General features: G+C 39.4%; 1 protein-coding gene across 2 annotated transcripts; it reads left to right on the top strand.

Annotated features, from left to right (window-relative positions):
• Positions 1 to 24504, top strand: si:dkey-27h10.2 (mucin-5AC). 2 transcript variants are annotated; one of them, XR_003220339.1, is made up of 10 exons: positions 1 to 176; positions 883 to 1116; positions 1277 to 1417; positions 2004 to 2045; positions 2967 to 3046; positions 3315 to 3402; positions 3517 to 3627; positions 8633 to 8879; positions 12686 to 12770; positions 24270 to 24504. XR_003220339.1 is itself a non-coding variant. In XM_005469874.4 (10 exons), the coding sequence occupies exons 1-9, from the start codon at positions 149 to 151 to the stop codon at positions 12724 to 12726; spliced, it is 1008 nt and encodes a 335-aa protein (XP_005469931.1). In that variant the 5' UTR covers positions 2 to 148; the 3' UTR covers positions 12727 to 12770; positions 24270 to 24504. The 2 variants fall into 2 exon arrangements, 1 of the variants encoding a protein (XP_005469931.1); XM_005469874.4 differs by having other exon boundaries at positions 2 to 176; positions 8633 to 8875.

Below are 24504 nucleotides of genomic sequence, written 5' to 3' on the forward strand. Positions count from 1 at the left end.
TGTACAGACATGCAATGCTCTGAAGCATTAAGGAAGAACGGCTGCACATGAAAGCACCACCTTTAGACAGGAGGCATATAAATACGGATATTTTATATTTATCTCTGTTTGGCTTTTCCAGCTGCTGCTGCCATCCAACAAACTTACAATGCCATCAAGTTTCTTCTTTATGCTGGGTGAGACTGTTTATATTATATATATATGTATATTTGTGTGTGTGAGTGGATGAGAAGGGTGTGTCCCTCAATAGAAATTCTTCCATCTGGGTTCAGATCGTAATTTTTACAATGTGAATTTAATATAATCACATAATCTGACAGAACATTGTTTTTGCATAAATGTGAGAGTGTTGTACGTTGCAATTAAACCACTGTGTGCACAAAAACGTCCACAGGCATGCTGCCTTAACACACAGGAAGATACAGGTCAATGAGGCTGCGCGTGTTTTATATAATGGGAACTATGTCTTATATCCTGCTGTAGTGCTTTTGTGCACGATTTCACATATGGCTGTAGAAATGTGTAGAAATGAAAGTTTTTGTAATATCTGGGGAAAAATTTCCCGAGTTGTTAATGCATTGTATTAAAGTTATTTTTCTTGCTATATACTATATATATATATATATGTTGTACTTTTTAAAGATTATGAGCTGAAAGTGGACGTTTTATAGGTGTGTATTGTACTACCTGTGAGTTTCATACTGTGTTAAATGATAAGGCACTCTGAAACAATGGGTCTAATGCTTGTTGGGTAAAAGGAGCTAGAGAAAGAGAAAAGGAAATGCATAGAAAGGTATGCTGAAACTGAATTTAATGATAAGGTGATCAAGTTTGATATATAGTTTTGACCTATTAGAACATTATATTTATTTTTTTGTGCAGGTTTGGTTGTGGGGACCATCATAGCAGTCCAAACAACACCTGAGAGCAAGTCAAATCATACCCAAACAACACCTGAGAGCGAGTCAAATCGTACCCAAACACCTGAGAGCAAGTCAAATCGTACTACCTTCATCACCAACAGCAGCACAATGAGCACGACCATCAGTGTCACAACTACCATCAATACAAGTGACTCAAATACCGAAATGAACGTCAGCACTGAATCTCCAACAGGTGAGCCTTCTGGTGAGAGCTATTATCTGAACTCCTTTTACAGTAAAGCCTATACTGTAAAGCAGTTCTGTCAGAGATTTTAACCCTTGTAAATAGTCCAAACTTCACAGTTTCTTCTTTTTCTTAACATAAAAAAAATGTTTTGTTTGTTTTGTTGTAGGAAACAGCCCAATAAGTGTCACTACTACAAGTACAGCAAAGCCCAACAGTCAGACTGTCACTGAAACCACAAAGCCTCCAACCACACCTGCACCGGGTGGTTCTGAGACATCTCCAACCACAAAAGGCACATCCCCGAAGAGTAAGCTGGGACTGATTTCTTACATTACCAAAATCAGCATGATTATTCATAGCTCTCTGCACGCCAATAACTGTGTTGATTGTAATAAAGCCTTCATCTGCAGATCAAACAGATGAAACAGTTGTTGCAACAATCCAATTGAAAAGGATCGCACGATTTTGCAGTTCTCCTCATTTCGACAGGATTAGCTCACAGCCTCGTCATGCAACCGTTTTTAGTGGAAAACCTCAGATAAACCCTGGCGCGCTTGCATAGAGGCACGTTTTGCAGCTAAACATCCAGATATTTTCTGCAGGAATAAAACAAGAGTGAGGGAGGCAAACATAAGGTCCAGGGGCCAGAACTGGTCTAGCAAAGACTCGAATTTGGTCCACTGGACATCTTTGTGGCCTTTGATCTTAAATGAGTTTCCCTGAGCTAGAGGAAAGAGTTGCTTGAAAATGCTTGAAACACAAGTGAAAATGAATATGAATATCCTTAATGTCAGCTGTGGGTGTTTTTCAATTGTATTATGGATAGGCTAACATTTATTGTCAACTCACTGGCAGGTTTTTTATTTCATACAAGCGTCTTGTATATCTCACAGGTCCCACGTCCAGTACAAAGACAGCCAGCACTGACAAAACTGGTGAGTTAAACGTATGTCAGCATGTCTGTGCATCACAGAGGCTAGAACTTTTCTGTCAATTCTAGTGTGTAAATCTCCAGTCACATGCCACTTCATTAAGTCCACCTGTTCTTCTGCTCATCGATGCAAATATCTGCTCAGCCAATCACATGACAGCAACTCAATGCATTTAGGCATGTGCACATGAACAAGAGAGCGTCAGAATGGGAAAGAAAGGTTTATTTAAGTGACTTTAAATGTCACGTGATTGTTGGGGCAGGACTGAGTATGTGGGACAACTGCTGATCTGGTGGGATTTTCCCCACACGACCATCTCTAGGGTTTACACAGAACGATCTGAAAAACAGAAAATATCTAGTGAGTGGCAGTTCTCTGGGAGAAATGTCTTGTTGATGCCAGACGTTAGAGGACAATAGATAGACTGCAGGGAAAAGCAACTCAAATTATCAGTTTGTACTCGATACAAGGTGTGCAGAAGAGCGTCTCTGAATGCACAACACATTAAACCTTGAAGCAGAGGGGCAACGGCAGCAGGAGGCCCCATCAGGTGCCACTCCTGTTGTGTAAGAACAGGAAAGTGAAGTTAGAGTTTGCACAACTCAACAAAACTGGAAAACTGAATTTGAAAAATGCTACCTGATCTGTGGCGTTCTGATGGTATGGTCAGTAATATGCTGTGAAATCATGGATCCATCCTGCTTTGTATGAATGTCAGAATGGACCAGAAACTTCTGAGGAATATTCTCAGCACCTTGTTGAATCTACGCCTCAGAGAATTAAGGCATCACTGATTGCATAGTGTAACTAATGAAGTGGCCTGCGAGTGTAGGTCTTTACTTGGAGGTCTGTGGGTCACACTGCATAGTCACAGTGTTGGCAGATGTGCTTCATTCTAAACATGAATTATATTTCCTCCTTCAGGTATCATCATTCTAATCATTCTCATCCTCGTGGTTGTGGTATTTTTAATTGCCTGTTACGTGACGCAGAAAAGAAGAAGAGTAAGTAAAGAAGCTCTACATTCGATACCCAACAAAGAATGCTTTGACAAACATGTAGCTACAGACAGCGATTTATTCATAAAGACTGGGAGTGTGCGGGGAACTGATATCCTTGTTTGGTCCAAAGATTTTTTCAAAATGTGTGGTATCATGGTCATATAACTGCAGCTTTTGTTGCTCAGTTTAAGCCAGGGATCTGTGTTGCATGTAAAGAAAAAGATTTAAATAAAGGCACTAATGCGTCCCCCTGTGTTCTGGATCTCCTCAGCGCTACTCGGTCGATTTTTCCTCCAGACAAGATGAAGTCAACATCCCTCTCAGCACCGTGGAGCCTGTTGATACCGCACCTCAAAATGGTCAGTTATTGGCTGGAGACAGTGTATCGCCTTAAATATAAAATTGTTCTGTTTTTTGAACCAGGTTCCTCCGTCTGAATAATTAAATATGTTTCCTGTCTGAATATTTTTCAGGTCTGAAAACCTTTGAAAGTACAGAAACTACTGCGAAAGAGCCAGAAGAACCGGACGCAAAGCCAGAAGCCTCAGATGAAGCTAAACCCGAAGCACAGGAGGAGCAGAAAGGTAAGAACAAACCTGTATGAATCTTTTTCACAATATTTGATTTGTCACAATAGGAAACCCAGATTTTACTAATAACTTCAACAACGGTTTTCTGATATTGTACCAATAATTCACTTTGGATTTTTCACACCAGCGCCTTTCCTGCTATGGCGTGTTAAAAAAAAAAAAATGCTGTGAAAAAAAAAAGAACCCTTTTTGCTTTCCGCGTGTGTGAAACTCAGATAAACAGCATGTGTTAGGTGGATTAAAAATGGTGTGAGTGACTAACGGTGAAGGATATTTGTTTGCCACTTCCTCTTTCTTATGATGTGTTAAGAGAACAAAAAGGAAGTCCTGTTCGTGACACCGTTCCTCACGCGTTACCGTAGCAACACCCATCGATGCTGTAAATATTGAAATAGTGAAATCTTTATGTGTACATGACTCAGACGTTGACTTAACGGTTAACATGAAACTTAAAACATGAAATGAAGTCAGTTTGTTTAGAAGGAAAATCTGATGCAATACACATCAGTCTGACTCATACAGTTCTCCAGTATTTTGAAATGTGTGTGTGCACTTCTAACAAACTTTTCTAGTTTAAAACAAAAACTCCCACAACAGATGCCCTGCAGTACTTTAGCCCACCACTTGATGGAAATGGGAGCTAAGTTAAGAAACAAGGAGTATGGTTAGTTTCCCATTACAGCAGCTGATACCCAAGCGGATGCAAGAGCTAATAAATAAATCCTGAGGTTGTGGAAAGCTGTATTCCTAAGCCTTTGTGCAGCGAATCATGGAGATAAGCTTTTGCTCTTCTGTGACTTTTATTTACAACATTGTTCCCTTTTTGTCATGCACTTGCTCATTAACATGTTGTCGCTTTAATATTTTATTTCCTTGTAAATGAATAAAGATTGTCCGATTCTAGTATTCTCCTTGTGTGACATTGTGGCGTGTCTCTCTGCCTTCACCAACAATGTCTTGTGATTGACGAAGCTCCCAGTTGCTGTGAAAAGTGTCTGCTTTTCATTTGTTTCCCCCTCTTGTGTGACAGTAAAAATGAAATTTTCGCAGCTGCGTTTGACACTAATGTTGTCGGATCTCAGTGACAAGAATCTGTAGCACCTACTAGAAATGTACATTCACTTGCAGACATTTGGGGAACTCATATTGTTGGTTTTGAGGGCAAAAGAGGCATCAAGTTAGTTTCATTGTTTGTTTACTTTTTTTTATATCTACTGTTTTAGGGCTTGAAAAAATCATTTTAAAATTGAAGAAGGAAAAGTTGGGGGGGCAATAGTTGAATTCGGTGTGAGAGGAAACAAGCATATATGTCCTTTTCAGGGTTTGGAAATTGAAGCCCGCTAACCACATGTCATTTCCATATAGGTAGTTTACAACACAGTACTGTGTAAAAACTCTTGTGCCCGTCGTTGCTTCTTTTGTATTTTACTGGAAAAAGGTGCAGCATTAATGAAAAATCCACAATCATAAATGGAAATATAGCAAAAAAAGACCTCTTAAAAGCAAAATTTAAACAAATGAGGTGTAGCTCAAGAACAGCCTATTTTCTTGCATGTCAGATAGAGCAGTGTATAATCTTGTGCAGAGCGGTGCACAGACACAGACCTAGCACAGACCCTGAGTAGCAGAAAATGATGACTATGCCTCACAATGACAGGCATCTTAAAGCCACACATTGAGATAAGCACATTGTTGTGACTTTTGCAAACTGTGTGTCGTGCAAAAGCAGTATGGGCTGACGTTTTTTAGAGACTTTTCACTTGTCTTGTCTTGCTGACCACTGAGACAGCTTTGCACTCCCAGCAGCATTACATACTGATTCAAACGGTGCATTTGTTACAGTTTATTTTGGTTGGGTTTAATATTTTTCTTCAGGATCAAAATTGCTGGACAGCTATTTTATATAGAAAGATTTAACTACTGACACAAAAGCTGACTGTTATCACCCATTATGATCTTTGATCAGGACCGAGTACTCCTCTGGCCTGTGAGTTGGCAGCATTATCTGTCAATACTTCCCTTTTTTCTCTGTACAGCGGGAAGTTTTTAAACAGAAAACTGTGTTTTAACCGTGGATACATCTCAAATATACAGATCAAAAAACGCTCACACAGAAAGCCAGAAATAAGCAATAGTTACTAATGTGTTGTTGGTGTTTTTAAGCATGGAATCAAAGCAGGCAGGATTTACTCACAATTGACAGCAAAAGCAAGGAAAGCAGCTGTCCTGGCCAATGAACCAATCAAAGGTCAGTTTGATGGCAAGTTACTCTGCACAGCCCTAAAAGGCAGCATGCAAAAAAACTGCCATCAGTCTAGAAATGCACAATAATTTGCTCAAATGTGGGTATAATAGTTTGGTATATCTACAGGAAGTGTTTGAGGTGCTTTTTTCAGCCATCCCACTAAAAAATTGAATACATGCGCTTCTATTTTTTAGCATTTAGGATCAGACTATATGTGTTAACTTGAGAAGCACATTTTTTTCCTTTTTTTATGTAAATATATAAGTAGTGACTGTACTGTACTGTGACTAAGTCAATACTGTGCTTGAATGGAAACACAACCTGCTGCTTTTGCTGCACTCAAAGAAATATTTATGCCCAAAATCCTACGTAAATGTCCGGTGTAACTTTGTTACATAACTACAATACCAAATGGAATCTGGTCAAATTTCACATTTCACACTTCACTGTGTTATTACATCTTCCAACAAACAGATGCATTCTCATAAACTTATAATAAATCTATTAAAAATACATAGCAGTGGGTTTGTGGTTTGTGGAAGCTGCCCCACCATATTTGAATTCAGTGGCCAGGAATGACTCCTCGCTTCTGACTAATGGCGTTTTACATTTGTGGCTAAAAACCAGCCACATATGTAGTAATTTGTGCCTCCAACTTTAAACGCAAGATATTAAGCATGATAACTATGGTTTATCATTAAAGACGGGGTCTTTTGATCCTTTTCCTCCTCACCTAAAATCTCATCTACTGAACTGAAGTCAGGGCTCTAACACAAATGCTAATTAATTACTGATATTATTGCAACTACTTATTCTCAGTAGATTAGACATGTAATCCTGCTGTCTCCAGACAGCTGACAAGTTGGCTATACAAAAACACCAGCTGGCTATAGGCTAACATTATGTCAGTTAATATTAGGCTTGAGTGTCCTAAAAATCTCACCTTTCCTCTGATAAACAGTTTGATTACATACTCACGTTGTATGAAAGTTTATTTAATTAGTGGTGGAGTCCAGCAATTTTAGATCCACTTCAAAGAAGGTTTCACTAATGCTGGCAAACAGCAGCTAACATAAGCTAACAACAGCTAACAGAGGCTAATAGTAGCTAAAGTGGTAGCACTTACCAACAGCTCAGAATATCCCCAGCAACAACTCAACTCAGTATGGCTGTCATGGTCAAATGTGAGCTTCTCTGATTCACATTGCACTCCTTTCACATAGTTTTAAAGTCCTTTTCCAGAGTGAATAAAGTTTCTCACCCAACGTTGGCAACTGAGGTAAACAGTAGACTGACAGCTTTCCACAAATACGAAAAAACTATGAGATTTAAATTGTTTTTTTATCAGACAACTCTAGTAATGAGTGGATCTGATTAAGAAACAGGATACTGTACATGTACAGCTTTTTCAATTACAAGGTACCCCTCACTTTATACTTTATTTTACTCTTAAGGCGTGAGCTGTTTGTGGAGCTGTATGTGGGGCTGAACAGAAATGCGAAAAAGGCTTGAAAAGATCGGCTAGGCAGAGCTCAAACTGAAAAGGATGTGCAGCAGAATACGATGGTTAGGGATAGAGATTAAACTCTTATAAAAAGTGAAGACAGTATGTTGAGAAAGAGTACTTTGAGGAGCTGCTAATTAAAGAAAATGAGAGAAAAAGGACGAAGGATGGAGGAAAGTGACTCAGGAAGTGCAGAGGATTGGAAAAGGCAACTGGTCCAGATGGAGGGTATGAAGATAGGAGGAGGGAAGTGAAATTTTCAACCAGGACATTTAACACAGTTCTGGAGGGTGAGAGCATGCCTGAGGAATGGAGAATGGATGTGCAGAGCTGCGTCACTACAGAAGATAAAACTGAAGAATCATACCATGAAACTAGTTGTTGAAGCTAGGGTTAAGAAGAGAGGTAATGATCAGCGAGCAGCAGTATGGTTCATGTCAAGAACGAGCACTACAGATGTGATGTTTGCTTTGACAGTGGTGATGAAGAAGTACTGAGAAAGTTAGACCTATTGTTTGCAAATAGATGTGTTGCCCCCTGGTGGCAATTGAAAAAAAGCAAAGAGTTGCTCATTGCCTTCATGTTTAAAACCCAAACGAAATAGTAGTTAGAGGCTGATTCATGCCAGGAATCCACCTGTGAAGAATAGTTTAGGCTCGAACAATGACTGACCAGCCAGCTTAGTCATTCCACAATTACGTCTTGAAGAACAGCCATCTTCCTCTTTCCTTAATCTCTCCTTTCCCTCTCCCTAAGACTGGGTCAGATAATAATGGGGCCGCCCTACTTTCCCACAGCCTCCAACAGCTGCATGGCTGTGGCTCATTAGGAAATGGTCACTAATCAGCCGCCTCATTACCAACATGGTGGCCCCCTCGAATGCTTTTGCCCAAGAAATATCCTGCCCGAGGACAAACTACTTCAGGCTGTATAAGTGGAAATGCTGTGATTATGGGGCACCTAAATAATTCAAACAGCAGTTCTGCAACGTCATCTAGCTTTAAAGGAAAAAAATGAAGAAATGTTTCAAGAATTTCACACAATTAACTTATTGCAAAAGTTTAACATACTGTCGAAAAGGTATGACACAAATACTGGGGCATTCCAGTATTTTCAAACTCAGTCCGTGTGTGTGTTTCTGCTTATCCACATTGTTTCAATTTCCATTTATTTTAACCACTGTTTTTTTTTTCTTATCTTGAGAACCACAAAAAAACAGCTGTGCTTTCTGCTTTTATTGTCCTTTACAGCTGAGACTGATAAATCTGTTGCTGATCCCAGCACTGCATCTGCAACTCCAGCTCCTGCTCCAGCTCCAGACAGCTCTGAGGACAAGCCCAAAGCGGATGTTGCTGGCCCTCCTGCACCTGTGGAGTCCACTGTGGAAGTCAAAACTGATGACGAGGCCACTGTCTCCAACAAGACTTCAGTGGAGTCCCTGAAGGAGACAAATGAGAACAACAGCAACAACGCTGGCTTCATTCAGACGAGAAGTTGGTATTTAGATCATTTGTTCCCTCTAAACATTCCTTCACCTTTGGAAATCCTAGAATACAGTTTACAGAAACGCCCGTATAGTACACTGAGTATAATGCAGGCCTTCAAACACTCAGGACTCATGGGTTTGTCTTAACAAATCCCAAACTCGCACGCGAACTCACTGTTCTGCTATATGGGGTAAACGTTCGGCTCTTCTGCGTTCATATCCAAGTTACAACAAAATGCAACATTTCAACACACTGCCATCGAACTGAGCAACAACAAAAGCAGAACTTTCGTGCATAATGTGAATTCCTTCCTCTATTTACCCTGAAAATCTAGATTACTGTGCAACACTGGAAGGTAGATTAAGACTTTCAGCCTGACATATGTACACAGTTCTTAGTCAGTGGGATTGTGTAAAGGATCTTCTCTAAAATGAGTGTGAAAGAATGCCCCTTCTAGTGGTTGGATAGTGTAAGTAGGGAATAACAGCATGTGTAGGTGTGATCTTTGCGATCAGCTGAACTCAAATCAAGCTGATCTTCTAAAAATTGTCTTTTTGTGATAAATTTATTTAAGCAAAATCACTTAAAGAGTCCTGTGACAGACTAGAGGTGTGTCCAGGGTGTACCCCGCTTCTTGCTCTGTGGCATCTGGGATAGGCTCCCCCACTGTGAAAGTAAAACAGGAAACAAAGGACAAGCACGGCGACGCAGACCTAACCAGGAGACACGGCTGACAGGGAAGACAGATGACTAAACATAGACAGAGCAAACCCTACACTAGAGATGCGACACACTAAACATGGAAGGCAAAGGGACAAAACCTAAGAACCAGGAATCCCAAAGACACAGACATGACACTGACTGAGGAGACAGGGGACGTGAGACATGGAGCATAGGAGGCGCACAGAAGCAGAAACCAAGAGGCTAGAAATCATAAATAATGAAATCAGTGACTATAAATAACACAAAACACTCTGTCAACGACCATGACACCATTCAAATTTGGCTTAAATCCATCAATGGCTTCAAGGTCAACTTAATTATTAATTTATTGGTTGAAAAATGACAAAAAGTCGTGTGCATAGTCAACTTAAATTACTGGGAAAAAATTAAAAATATGAAGAATGATTGATCGGTAAAGAGATAATAATGCTATATGTTTTTACTGCTATTCTTTCTATTGGCACCATATGGGCATACAGGCAATGATATGGATATGTGGATTTTTAATATCACGTTACTTTGGACCTCTGACCTCTTCTTCAGGGTCAAATAAAGTCAAACTTTCATAAAATGTCTTTAAACATTTAAGAAATGACGCTGGCATACCCAGAAGAAAAATGTTTAGATTTTTTTTTAGCTAATGTCTCTAAATTTGTGTTTTAAAGTGACATGTTGCAGTTATTTCTTTTATATCTTCTGTCCCTCGACATGGACATCAGGTCTTGTTTGATCACAGAATGGCTGAGTGGGGCAGAGAAATATTTTGCACATGACCGTGGAAGTGGACTCAAACTTAAAGCTCTCAGGTGATGGGTTGGAGGAGGGCCAGACATTAAAGCCAGAAGATAAAAGCTCGTATAGAGGATATACCACCTTTTAAGGAGCCTGAGACAAGGCAAAAATGACGACAATCAAAGTCCATTTTGTAGAAAATAGAAATATTGTATAAGCTATGGCTCTGAACTTGTGGGATCTGGTGTCTAAATGCCTCACAGGACACCGGCCTGAGAAGGGAATCATCTTTCCATAGCAGCCTTGTTTCATCCTGTTTGAGAGAGTGCTCACTTTCCACAGGACTTTATTCTTTTCCCCCTCATCAGAGGCATGAAGACCACTTGTTATTTTGACTGCCTAATTTTGAAGAATCTGCATCAACTGATTAAATTGGCTATAACTAGGAACCGGTGAATTCGGATCCTAGATCATCACAGATCTGCTGAAGAGTGTTTTCACTTTAAATACTGCAGCATTGTCCTGTTTACATGTTTCATTTAAAAGAAAAATCTACTCAGTATGGTATTAATGCTACTTTCACTTCAGTGATGAGCACCACTTCCTTGTTTGTGAGCCCTGACTTTATTTTTTCTAAAACCTGGTTGCCTATTTTCTGTTTGATGTAATGAGAGGACGTCCTTTGTGGCGGTTGTGGGTAGTCATGTCCTGTTTTCAAAATATTTGCAACCCAATTTCAGTATGATTGAAATTGAACTGATAAAGACAGGAGACCTACAGTTTCATGCACTTTTAGCATAGCTATTAATAAATTCATAAATCCACAGGATAAAAGGTGAAATCAAACTTTTAGCTGGTGTGTATTTCCCCAAAAAACTTCAGAGCCCTACATTAAACAGTTCCTGTTATTACAGACAGTAGGTGCCAGCTTAGACTCCTCAAAAGCTAATATGTCGACTGAGCCCTCACCTTCCTGCTCTGACGTCTGGCCCTCCTCCACCTTCTTCTCTGACAGACTGACTCCCCGTCCACAGTTGTGAGTAAAATCCTTTCTGCCTCATCCTGCCCTCTGCTTCCTCATGGTTAAAAATGTTAGCTAGTAAGTCCTGCTATCCACTACAAAGGACACTGAATACAAGTTTTACTTTGGATGGGGTAAAACTACTGTGCATTTCTGAATTCTTACTAAAGTTATGACCCTCAAATTGAAGAAATTTGAGTCTAAGCAATGGAAGTATCACTTAACCTTGCTTGTGGCCATAACATATGGAAGCCCAGGATGTCATATAGGTTGCATAAAAGGTGCTTGGTGTAGCGGTCTCAGACTCATATCCCCCGACAGAGGACAAAAATTAATAGCGGGGTCTTACGAGAACATGGGAATAATAAATATCACATTTGACCTCACTTTTACATTTCACATCTGCTTTAATTTTAAGCTGATCCCCAAATTTGTTACACCTTCAAAGAGAGTGTTGCCAGCCAGTCAGACATATACCGTATTATAATGTTACATATTAAGCTCAAGTTATTCATGTCCACTTATTTACTAAATCAATATCTACTCCTCTTCTACGTAATGTTTGTGTAATCAAAGTAAACATCTGTTACGTCGCTCTTATCTGCAAACTTCTTAACGCACGTTTAAACAGAAAGGCGAAACAAAATGAATATGTACTAAATACAGCATTATTTCCTTAAAAGTAAATGCTCCCCAGAGTGTGAGTTGCCTCTGTAGAGGTGTGCGCTTCTTGTTTTATCCTTGATTTGACTTCTCCTCTAGTTTTGACCGTCAAGCAAGTGTTTTTTGACATGATAATTCAATTCAATTCAATTCAATTTTATTTATATAGCGCCAAATCACAACAGAAGTCGCCTCAAGGCGCTTCATATTGTACAGTAGATCGCACAATAATACATACAGAGAAAAACCCAACAATCATATGACCCCCTATGAGCAAGCACTTTGGCGACAGTGGGAAGGAAAAACTCCCTTTTAACAGGAAGAAACCTCCAGCAGAACCAGGCTCAGGGAGGGGCGGGGCCATCTGCTGCGACCGGTTGGGGTGAGAGAAGGAAAACAGGATAAAGACATGCTGTGGAAGAGAGACAGAGATTAATAACAGATATGATTCGATGCAGAGAGGTCTATTAACACATAGTGAGTGAGAAAGGTGACTGGAAAGGAAAAACTCAATGTATCATGGGAATCCCCGGCAGCCTACGTCTATTGCAGCACAACTAAGGGAGGATTCAGGGTCACCTGGTCCAGCCCTAACTATATGCTTTAGCAAAAAGGAAAGTTTGTGCATCCACAACGCACCCACACCTACACCCTTTTTCTGTTTGTCTTTTGAATAGATTTGATCTTCTGGGAAGTTCCTCTCGACTGTCCGGTGTGAGATATTGTGGCCGCCTGGTAACCGTGCCGTTCCTCAGAAACTTGGTAAGACTGCATAACACTACAAGACAAATGCTGTGCTGCAGCTGCTCCACCGCTCAGCCAGCTTAGGTGTTAATAAAAGGACAACTCCCGCCACCAGCTGAAAGTCAACCACATACGACCAGAGGGCGTGCAGTGTTACAGCTTCCTGTCCTGAAGTAACTTATTAAAAATAGAAATACCATAACCATAAAATCTAAATTTGTCTAATGTCCAAATCCTGAAATTGTAAATCATCTTGACAGCCTGACATCCAGCGGCTTATAAATACTCATGATGGAAAACTGCAACCAAAACCAAGCATGAAGTAGTGTTACATACACGAGTTAGTTAATTGTTGAATTAAAGTCAATTTTGCAAGCTGCTGACTGGATCTCCATCATTTTTGAGACCAAAATTGCACAATTAGGCAATAACAGAGAGACACACCCAAGCCAAACACTTCTTCTTTTCTATCAAAATGTGTTTCTGCAAACTTTGAGTCATGCTTGACATCACTCCTTTATTCATCTGACGTCTCCCGCTCTGTCTTTCGCTGATGGATGAGATCCTTCTCTCACATGAGTAGTAACACGGGTCCTCTCAGTCTAATCATCATGTGCTTTGGATATAAGGCCCACATCTGCACCTGCAGTCCACCCTCTCTTCCTATCAGCTCAAAAACGCTCCGGGCTGCAGCCCGAGGCCTGAGGAATTCACACTGCTCTTAACAGCTGATGATAAGCTCACATCTGAGAGGCTAACCGCTCGGGAGCTTGGCGTTTTCAGTCACGGATCATTTCCGCTCTCACAGAAACAGCAGCTTCAGAAATGCCGGGAATGTCCATTTCTGCAAAGGCAATCGCTTTTAGTTCTGTCTCTGATACTTGTTCACATGTTTAGTGGGTCTTTAAGATAAGAAAAATGAAGGCAATCAGCATGACTGTGAAATCAGCTATGCATTTACACAATATTACAGTTAACTCTTTGATCATCGGCATCCAAACCTCTGTTTCAAAACGTGCTTATTTTGCTCTCCATAGGAAAAGTGCAGGTTTTCCCATTATCAGTGACGAATGGGACTGAGACTGCTTTCATTTTGCTACCAGCAGCTGTGATTTTTCTACAGTGTCACGTCAAAGTACATTCTGTGACAAATCTTTTCTTCAGTAGTTGGCAGGCAGCTTTGTTTGTGGATTTAGACTCTGTGGTGGCAATTAGTTTTTCTTTTCCTGTAACTGAAGTTCATTTTTTATATGCCTGGCTATTTTGGACCAATGAAATGCAGCTCTAATTATATTGCCGAAGGCAGGAGTGGGCAATTATTTTTCCTAAGGAGTCACATGAGAAACTGGGACTGTTGTGGAAAGCTGCGTAATAACAATAATAATGTCAATAACAATATTAATAGAAAAAGAATATAAAGCATATAACTAGACACATACTAATACTTAATTCAGTTCAATACTGATTTCAGTTTAGCAGTGCGGCCCTCCACAACAGTCCCAGTTTCGTATGTGTGAAAATTTACATGCAAGCTCTCTAACTCTGCATAATACAGCAAGCATATAAATGCAATCAGTTTGATGCTGTGTGTATTCATTAGTCTGAGAAGCTTAGCTGGATCTGTTCTAGTGTTCAGCATTATTTTAAGCCTCAGAGTGAGTAATGAGCATGTTTAACAAAGCACTTACTAAAGTGCTTACGGAGTCTAAAACTCACAGAACCACTTCAGCGTGTGCCTTACTTTATTTAAAGTGCAGTGGAAAAATGTAACTGTCTCTAGAAATATGTAAATTCAGCATAACAGGAAAGCCAAATATGACTATAGGAATAGATGATCTAGACTAATGTTAAAAAAAAATCATTCGATCACTGTCATGTGACTACATAAATAATCAAGAAGCTGTAAATTGGACAATAGCTGAGTTTCATAGACAGAGTTTGCTTTTATAAGTTACCCTGAAATGATTCATTTACAATAAGCGTGACATACAACATATAAACATTGTTCTCTTAGTCATTTCGTGAAATTTTTTTTTTTTTAATTCAGGGTCCAAATTGGATGGCATAGATCAAACAGCTAACTAAATCACATGTACATGTGTTTGTGCAGAGGTGCCAAAGACTGCAGCTCATTGAATGGTCAGTCTTAGACCAAAATACCAAAATGCTAAAATACCCACCTGTACAGTACAAGTGACAGGTTGATGTTGCCAGCTGCCTGCGAGGCTTCATCTTTGATTCTCTAAGTTGTGCCATTTGGAGCATTTTTATGCAGTTATCTGCCAAATAATATCACTTGTTTTGTTTTTAGTATTACTGGCGGTCTATATAGTTAGGCACAAAGGTGGCAGGGACAGAAATCAAAAGTTTCTCATCCAGAATGCTCTGTTTTATTTTATTTTTTCATAAATCCAAAAAATACTCAGCTGTAACTCAGCATGTTTTAAAGGTATATCTGAAGAGAGATGAAGGGCTTCTAAGAAAGCAACTACATTTTTATATGGAACAAGTTGAGAGTGAGACATGATGCCTCAGATGCCAAAAGACACCCTGTGTGAATCTCTTAGCTGCCTGGGAGTGAGAACAGGCAGTCTGGAAAACCATCAGAAAAAAGAAAAGTGAAGACTGCACTGATCCCCACCTGGTTTGGGAAGTGATGAGGAAGGTGAAGTTTAAAGGCTGGAGGAGAAGATAATGGACATGAGCTGGCAGGTCATAAACTAAACCAGCATAATTAGACCTGAGACTTTACTGTGTTATTTTCCAGTCAGACCAAAGCTTTCATGTCTGATGGTTAATGTTGGTGGAAACTGCCGGTACCGCCTGGGAAGAATATTTCACGGTGAGGAAGAGGCAGAAGTGAAAGAAGGATAGACTCAGGTTTTACTCTTTGAGACAAGCAAAGCTAGTAGTTAGCAGGAAGCAGCAGAGGCACTTACTGGAAAGGTGGTGGTTTAGAAGCAGGTCATAAGAGATGAAGAGAGATGAAGATCTGTGGCTGAAGATGGTGGTTTGCCTTTCCTGAGCCTTTGTGTCTGGAACACAAAATAACACAAACATTACAGAAGAAAATAAAATATTAATACAACCATTTTTTTTTTTAGAAGCTGTCTCTATTTTTTTACAATTTTCTTGGGAGGCATATAAACATACATTTGTGTTGGGCTAGATGACAATAGTGCAGTGCTGAACACAGGGTCTTTATCTCAGTAATAACAGTGAAGGAAAGCTTCCTGCTCGTGAGGTTTGATGTGGTTCAATCTGGCAGGTCGACCATTACACCTGGGAAGCTTTGCAGAAGGGAGGGACTGCTGGAAAATACCGGCACACCCTTCACGCTGCGAGAAGAAACAGCTGGCGGAGGCTGGATCAGCCTTTTTCCCCACACGTTGTGCTGCTAAGCACCAAGGTTTTGCTAAAACTTTTCAACTGCAGAGTCACAAGACAGCAATTACACCTGTGTTATTTGCACTGCGTTTGCAGAATGATCCTGTGCATGCAGCTTTGAGAGAATGGTGGAGTGAGCGGTTTTACTGCATGATTTATTATGAGATGAAAGAAGTTTCAGGAGCATTGAGTTCATGTGATTAAAGAAGACATGTTTAAAGTATCTTGTGGTAAAATACATTCATCGTCCAAATGTCTGTAAGGGTTGATCGTATCTGCATAACATAATGGATTAAAATAGCAGTAAATGGTGGCACTCAGCATTAGTGAGTGGATGGATTGATCACAGAGGAGGGGGTTTTCTTTTTGTTTAATTATAGTCTTGCGAAATCATAAGTAAATGGTCATCTATATCAAAGTCTCTCACTATCGCCAAAATATTCTTAAATTAATTACTATATCAGATTTACATCACTGTGCAAAAGTCTTGAATCACCCCTCATTTTTTTATATTTTGCTCGGAAAATGGTAAATAGTCGCAGTGAGATATTGGAACATATGCAAAAATTGATGGAAATACCGTATTTTAAGGCAAAACCAGAGTTTGTGCAATTGTAGCAATTTTTATTCTTCAGCACAGCCTGAACTCTCTCAGGTGATCTTCTAATTTCTTAAAGTAGTCTTCAGGAATAGTTCTCCAGGCTTCTTGAAGGACATTCAAAGCTCTTCTTTGTATGTTAGCAGATTTTTGTTCTGTTCTCTGTCAAGATGATCCCACACTGCTTCAATAATGTTGAGGTGCCGGGTCTGTGGAGGCCAATCCATGACTGATAAATGTTCCATTGTGCACTCAAAAAAATAAGTCATTGGATGAACGTAATTTTATCTTGCCACTTATATTCCATCTAAACAAATCATGTTATATTAATCCATCTTGGTTGTGTTGTGTCAACACGATATATGTGTGTAGGTTTAACATAATATTAACAGTAACATTCAATTAATTTGACTTTTGTTCAACCAACATGATTGTACCACGTTAGTCTAATTAGATTTATTTAAATTCATCTTATATTGTTTAAACACTTTGGCACATCAAAAGTCAGTCTTGTTACATGAACTAGTAAAATATTTGTTTGTTACACCAATGATAATCTTGTTGAATGGATGAAATGTAACTTATGTCTGTAGTACATGTTGTATTCATATTACATAATGTTCAACGGATTTACAGCAACTTCCAATCCACCCATCTTCTTATCTTTATCTGGGCTGCAGAAGTGATAGGGTAACAGGGGCAAGGTACAGACTGGACAGGTCGCTATCATACAGAGACAAACAACCATTTGCACTTCAACACCTTTGGGTAATTTAGAATATCCAGCTACCCTTACAACTGCATGACTTTTAACTGTGGAGGAAACCAGAGTACGCAGAGAGAACCCACTACAAACTTCGCCTCATTGTGGATTCGAACCCAGGATCTTCTTGCTCTGAGGCAACAGCACGAACCATCATGGCATTAATCTGTCAATACAGACTTAACAAAAGTAGGAAAGCTATGCTTGATGATGCTTTATGTTGTTGTCCTTGACAAGTTAAACCATACGAAATAGTAACAGCATACACGTGGTGTGGTTGTCTGCCTCTTGTAACCCCACTGATTTTCCTGTGGTTTGACATCTAATGTGATCTTGTGGATTTCGTGAGCTGACTCAAAAAAGTGAAATTGGGTGGTTGTTACATGCACAAGATCCAAACTTGTAATATGAACTAAATAATTCCATGTTTCTATGGTGAATGTAATTGAATCATGTAGCATCTACATGAAATTCAGCAACGTAATTTGTTCTCGTTGAGATGACATCATACAATCTAGTAAGAGTGGCTGGATCCAGGCAACTAACCACTCTTACTAGATTGTATGATGTCATCTCAACGAGAACAAATTACGTTGCTGAATTTCATGTAGATGCTACATGATTCAATTACATTCACCATAGAAACATGGAATTATTTAGTTCATATTACAAGTTTGGATCTTGTGCATGTAACAACCACCCAATTTCACTTTTTTGAGTGTGTGTTTTCCATCCAGGTATGCTTTTACTGCATTGGCAGTGTTTGGGATCATTGTCTTGCTGAAAAATGAAGCCACTGCCAGTCAGATGCTTTCAACATGGTATTACATGGTGGATCAAAATCTGATGGCACATTTGTTTGTTCATATTTCGATAAATTTTGACAAGATCCCCAACACCACTGGTTCAAATAAATCCCCAAACAATGACAGAGCCAGCACCGTGTTTTACAGATGACTGTAGATACTCACTGTTGTACCTCTCTCCTGAGCTCATCCTTACTTACTGAACCAAAAACTTCAAATTTGGATTCATCACTCCGTCAGATCAGTTGCCACCGATTCAGTCTTGTGGGGAGGTTTTTTGGCTTCTTGACAGCTGCCCATCTACTGGGACTATTTGTGATGAGGCTTTAACTAACAGTTAATGGATCAACTGAATGACAGCTGTGTCTCTCAGGTCCTGTGTCAGGTCTTTGCTGGATTTTTTTGTTTGTTCGTTTTGGTCCATGATTTACAAGAATCGCCATTTCTCCGAGTATTGCTCAAAATTTAATCAAACTTCAAAACAATGGTCACCAACTCACAGTTTTATTTTCAGATCATCTTCAAAAAATGATAGTTTGCAAGTTAGTGCATCCAATTTAGAAACAATCTGTAGAATGTGCTTCTAAAGTCAGGAATTGAACTCGTGTTTTTAGGGACGTTAAAGGAAAAGAGACTGTACTTTAGTTGAATTCTTTAAAATGCTTGGAAGGAACTGACCTGTGGCGGAGGTCAAGGTCAACAAATCATTGACTAACCATTCCAGGCATACAAGTGACTGACTCTTCCTGATGAAATGTAAGGAGGATAAATCTGTCAGTAGTGTTTGGCCTTTGACCTTTGGAGATGACATTTCCTGTAACACCTTTCAAATCTCTTAGAAAAATGTGCACTAAACAAAACAGAGTGATGGCACATGGTTGTTTTTTAGTGTGCTTGTTTTGAGTGAGTCATAATTTGATTTGGTAAGAAGGCTCAAACACTCACAGACGAGGTCATCCAGGCTTTTTTAACCTGAAATAAGAGCAAAACTTTAAAGCATGACTTTGCAACACTTACAGCAGATTAACACCATGTGCTGTGTTTTTATATGTAGAACTTTCTAAATTTACTTCATCATCGATCTTTAACGAAACCGCAGAGTTTACCCTCTTCCTGCTTTGGCTCCTTGACTTTAGAGGTTCTGGGTTTAAATCTTTCACAAAGGTCATAGGTCACATAGTCCTTATTACAGGGTACACAGTGACTGCAGAAGGATAATGTGGCCTCAGTGTCAGAATGAACTGGCTCACATTCTTTGCCTGTCACTGAGCAAGTCTCTGCAGAACTGTGTTCGCAGCAACCGTTGCGATGAGTCGTCCAACACGGATACATTTCGACAATTCGTCTAGTCACTCTACTCTAAGTGGAGCTGTATTTCTCCATCATACACCTAATTTTTGCTAAATGGTATTAAACTGGAATCCAAGATGATTTCTATCCTGCTGCAGAAAATACAAAGGCAAAGATGAGAGTGAGTGCTCTGTTAAGGTCAGGACAGCTGCAGACACTACAGCCAAGTAGCTGCTCCTGTTATACTTTTCCTTGGAGGAGCCATGCATAGCTGGTGGGAGTGCAGTCCACAGACAAACAGTCACCCAGACGCCAATACAGAGCCTTGCATTCGTCCTTTGATGATATTAACATCGCACTGACCCAAGGAAACGTCTCATTTGTACTTTACCTTTGGCCCCGACCTCAATCTTTTTATTTTAAGAGTTGTCAAAGAATGCCTGACCTTGACCTTCACTATTTACTCTTGAAGCATTTTACACAGTGTCACATTTTCTAGATTCTTCTTTTGTGCTTTGAAAGTGGAACCACAAAACATTTAAAGGAACTAATTTAGGAGTTTATGTATGCTTCATCTCCTTACACCATGCTGCATTTCACTCAAAGGACAGGACAGTGGGGAAAACACAGTGAAAACACTTTGTGGAGAAAGCAGAAACAATAGCTCGGAACTACCGTGAATCAAAGTATCCTTGGGCAAGATGCTGAACCCTGAGCTGCCTCCAAAACATTCATCAGAGTACTAGCCCGTCACTAAATGCGGTGTCACAGTGGGTCAGTTTTTTGCAGTCTGTATCTGTATTGCCTTTACTCTGCCTGGTTACTATTTGTTTAGCAATTTGATCAATGGCAGCTGAACGTAGTTCATGAACTTGGCATGATTATTGATACACAGACTTGTCCATGTGAGATTTTGTATATTATGTAAAACATATGAGATCGTTAGCTTGGATATATACTAAAGAGCTTTGATTCATTTCACACTTCTTTTTGTGCTGTATTCAGCTACTGTACATTAGAGCCCAATCTGCATAGATAAACCCTGTATACTAGTCCCCTGGTGTGGTATGACCATCCCTGCCCATCCATGTCTTTTTCAATATAAAGGAATGATGAGGATATGATGTCACATAGCTCAGCAGTCACTTCTTCAAGCATAGCCGCCATGAATCTTGTATGATGTAAGCATCTTTAGACACAATCAATAGAGTAACCACTGGGAGGCGGTGGCAGTCACACTCAGACACGATACAGTTCAAATTCCTAATCTGAAAGTGCTTGAAGTGGCCATGCTAGCCTTGACCTAAGGCTATAATTAGGCTTAGGCCTATATGGTGAGTGTTAGCATGTTCACAGTGCCGATGTTGACATACCGATGCTCCAAAGGTCACGTTTGCGATATTCATTATCTTAGTTTAGCTTGTTGCCATGGTAACATTTACTAACTGATGCAGAAAACAAAGCTGAGGGCATGTATTAAGTTTTCCTGGCATTTACAAACTAAAGCGTTCTACAAATGTTAAACATCAAAGTTATTATGGCTAATTTAGACTAGCTGGATTTTCAGGGATTCCAACCCTGCATTAAATTTCTACAGGTGCAAAGAAGTAGAAGTAGAAACCAACACTGTCAGCCTGTCTTACTGAATGGAGGAAAAATAGAGTGTTATCTGGATCAAAGCTGATATCTGCTGATCTGTGGACCAACAAAAATTTACTCTAAAACAATGAAGGCAAGAGATGAGACCGTTTTCATGTCCAAAGCTAATGTGGCTGACCTACGATTCCCCCAGAAAACCTACAACATAATGCTTCCTCTCTGCTTGTCCTCTCCAGGCTGGTTTTTAAACATTCCTCTTCGGGCTTAGAGCAGTTGGCAGGGCTGCTGTGATCAGTAGGGCCTGCTGACAGATGGACATTCATCCACCTGCTGGTATCGCCTCCGGCATCAGCTTCACATTCCTCAGGCAGTGTCAAACTGTCAGAAACACACTGTGACTTTATTACATCTCTGTTTTTTCATCAGTAACACACGGTTTAAAGTGAACTTGGGTCACATGACAGATCCTAAAAAGTCAAAACTTTGTTTTCCTTTTATGTTGTAAAGTGAGTCAAGCTTTTAGTTATATTCTATATCGAAGCATTCAAATGGAAAAACTAGACTCTTTTAAAATCTATGCAGACCTGCAGACTATAATCTGCATATTACATTGACAGACACTAATGTTTAATTTATGTTGTTGTGGTTGTGCGCATTTGTGGAGGTATTTCCCTACAGAGAGCCTAAAAAAGGGGCTTTCAACTGCCACAAACATGCTCAGTCTATAAAAAAACTTACTGCATGTTGCTTGTGCATCTGTCAGATGCTGATATTTTGAGTGGGCCAGAACAGAAAAGGAAGCAAAGCTGAAAAGAAAAAAAAAAAACTCCAACACAGATAAAAAAGAAATAAAAAATACAGCATGAAAAGTATGTTATAATTCAATCTTCTTCATGGCAGGCCACAAGCAAGAGAAGAGACCGGCTATAGTACAGACTTCTGACACTTGCCCCATCTAAGACAGATACTTTCTGTCAACAGACTGCCAACACTCAACTACCACTGAACCATTATATGACTATAATGGATGCACACCACAAACTTGATGTGTAGCGACTACTAGCAGCGCTAATTATTGAGCAACTGGCAAATATGCTAGCCAGCCAGAAACACCGCGCCTTTATAGCACTAGTCAGCAGCAGCTCCTTGTGTCCCCCGGTGTTCTTTAATTCACTAAAGACGTGTTTAAGAGGAAAAAAAATCATTAAGCTAATCTAAGTAAAACTGTTGGTACCACGGCACCAAAAATAGCAAAACATTAACTTCTAGAGCTTAAAAAACAAAGCAAATGCAGTCGCATAGATCCTTAAATGACAACTTGAAACTCAAAAATGAACATGCTTGCAGTCTGGTAAATAAATAAAAATGGTATCTTTGACTAATTTACAACTACTGTTTTTATAGCTGAAGTTAGGTCAAGTTTAAGTTTGGTTTAGGTCACAGGAAGCCTTAAAGGTTAAGGTTGACTGTCATTAAGGTTGCACTTGCTTGTTTTTCTGCATGTTTTAAGCATGTTTTGCGCTAGCACCCCATCAAATATCACTGAATTACAGCTGCACCTTGCTAATCAAATTAGCTAAAACTGCTAGCCACTCAGCAAACTGTCCAGCTCTACTCTTTCATCCAAAACATGATCATATCTGCCATAAATTCCAAACTGGAGGCTTCAAACCATTGATTCACAAACCATGTTTGATGTCTGTCTTTTATAAGCATACATTTAAATAGTTGCGTAGATGCTAAAAATCTACATTACTAAACATTTCTGTTGTTTAAAGCTACCCTATGGCAGCAGCTCACCAACTGCAATAGTTTTACCATATGGGATAATTAGTGTTTCTTATCTTACCACATCATATTCTTGTGCTGTAGTGATTGAATGTGTGTGTATTCTTTGATAAGTAAAGATATTAGGATTACTATGACTATTACAATGACTCGCTGATTATGTTGTTTGGGTGGAGGCACTGCATTAAAAGTAACAGTGTGTTATAAAAGCCACAGATTACACAAAAGACTAACAGGAGGTGCTGCAGTTAGTCTGCAAGATGTGAACTGAAACTTTGTCTGAGGCTATTTTTATGAAAGCATGGTGTAAGTGTGCCCACCCAAACCATACATTATATATATATTCACATTTCTTAATTAGGTTATTTTGTAGATCTCTGTGATTATGAACCTCGAAGCTACAGATTGTAATATTATTTGTCATTATATGAGGTGATGTTGTGATTATTTACAGCTAAACTATAAATCGCCATCATGTTCTTCTGTGAGCACCGTTTCTCTTGGTTCAGGAAAGTTAACCTTAGACTAATCAATCTGTCAGGTCTGAAGCATTTTTATCATCCAGGTATTTTTGTGCAAGTTTGTATAAGTCAGTAGCCCTAATAAAGACTTCACAAAAAACACACAACTTAAGGTCATGACACAGAGTGTAACCTTTTTAGCTGTTAATTGTGTGTGTGAGGTATCCTGTATCCTGGAGAGTCAATGAGCAGCAATTATACAAATGGGATTTTGAATGGATGGTCATTATCAGAAGAGAAAAGTAAAGCTGATGTATCTAAATTTGTTTTGTTCGAGTAGTCACGGTTCCTGTTTGAAACCAAACTTTTTTATTGTTCTTTTGAAGCTTCAGTACATAGTTTTCTTTAACACCTATTGAAAACGGGTGTATTCAAGTAAAGATTCTAAAAAAAACCTTTTATAGAAATTAAAAGTCATCTCATTGTTTGGACAAATATTTGTAAAAACTCTAAAGATGAGCCCTGCAGTGCTGTTGTCACTTGTACCTCCAGGACTTGGTTTGTTTCTGTTTAAACACTTCATGGTTAACCATAAAACACAGCAATAGATGTAGAGTTAGCATTATGTCAGTCATCCTTTCCCTCAAACAGATGGTTCTCCATAGGGATCAAAGGTCATGTCAAAGGCCACATAAACTTGGCCAAAGCAGAAGTTACAAGTGGGGAAAAGCAGGTGATTGCAGAACACGTGACTGTGGGAAAGGATGCACTGTTTTCATTGCTCGGTTTCTTTTTTCTCACTCTCTCTCTTTATGTTTTTTGCAGACCAAAGAAAAAAGAGGCCGTCGGGGAAAAGGATATTTCTATTCAAACTGTATTCACTGATGACTGTGATACAAGCTTGTTTTTTTGGAGTATATACAGTAATGTGCAAAAGTCTTGAGCCAACCAATATTTCTTTGTATTTTGCGAGACAAATCGGAAACATTATTTATTTTTAAACATGTCCAAGTATATGTGGACGTACAATATATAATTAAATACTGAGTTTGCATAATTC

This window comes from Oreochromis niloticus, linkage group LG6 (assembly GCF_001858045.2).
Source record: "Oreochromis niloticus isolate F11D_XX linkage group LG6, O_niloticus_UMD_NMBU, whole genome shotgun sequence".
Classification (NCBI taxonomy): Eukaryota; Metazoa; Chordata; class Actinopteri; order Cichliformes; family Cichlidae; genus Oreochromis; species Oreochromis niloticus.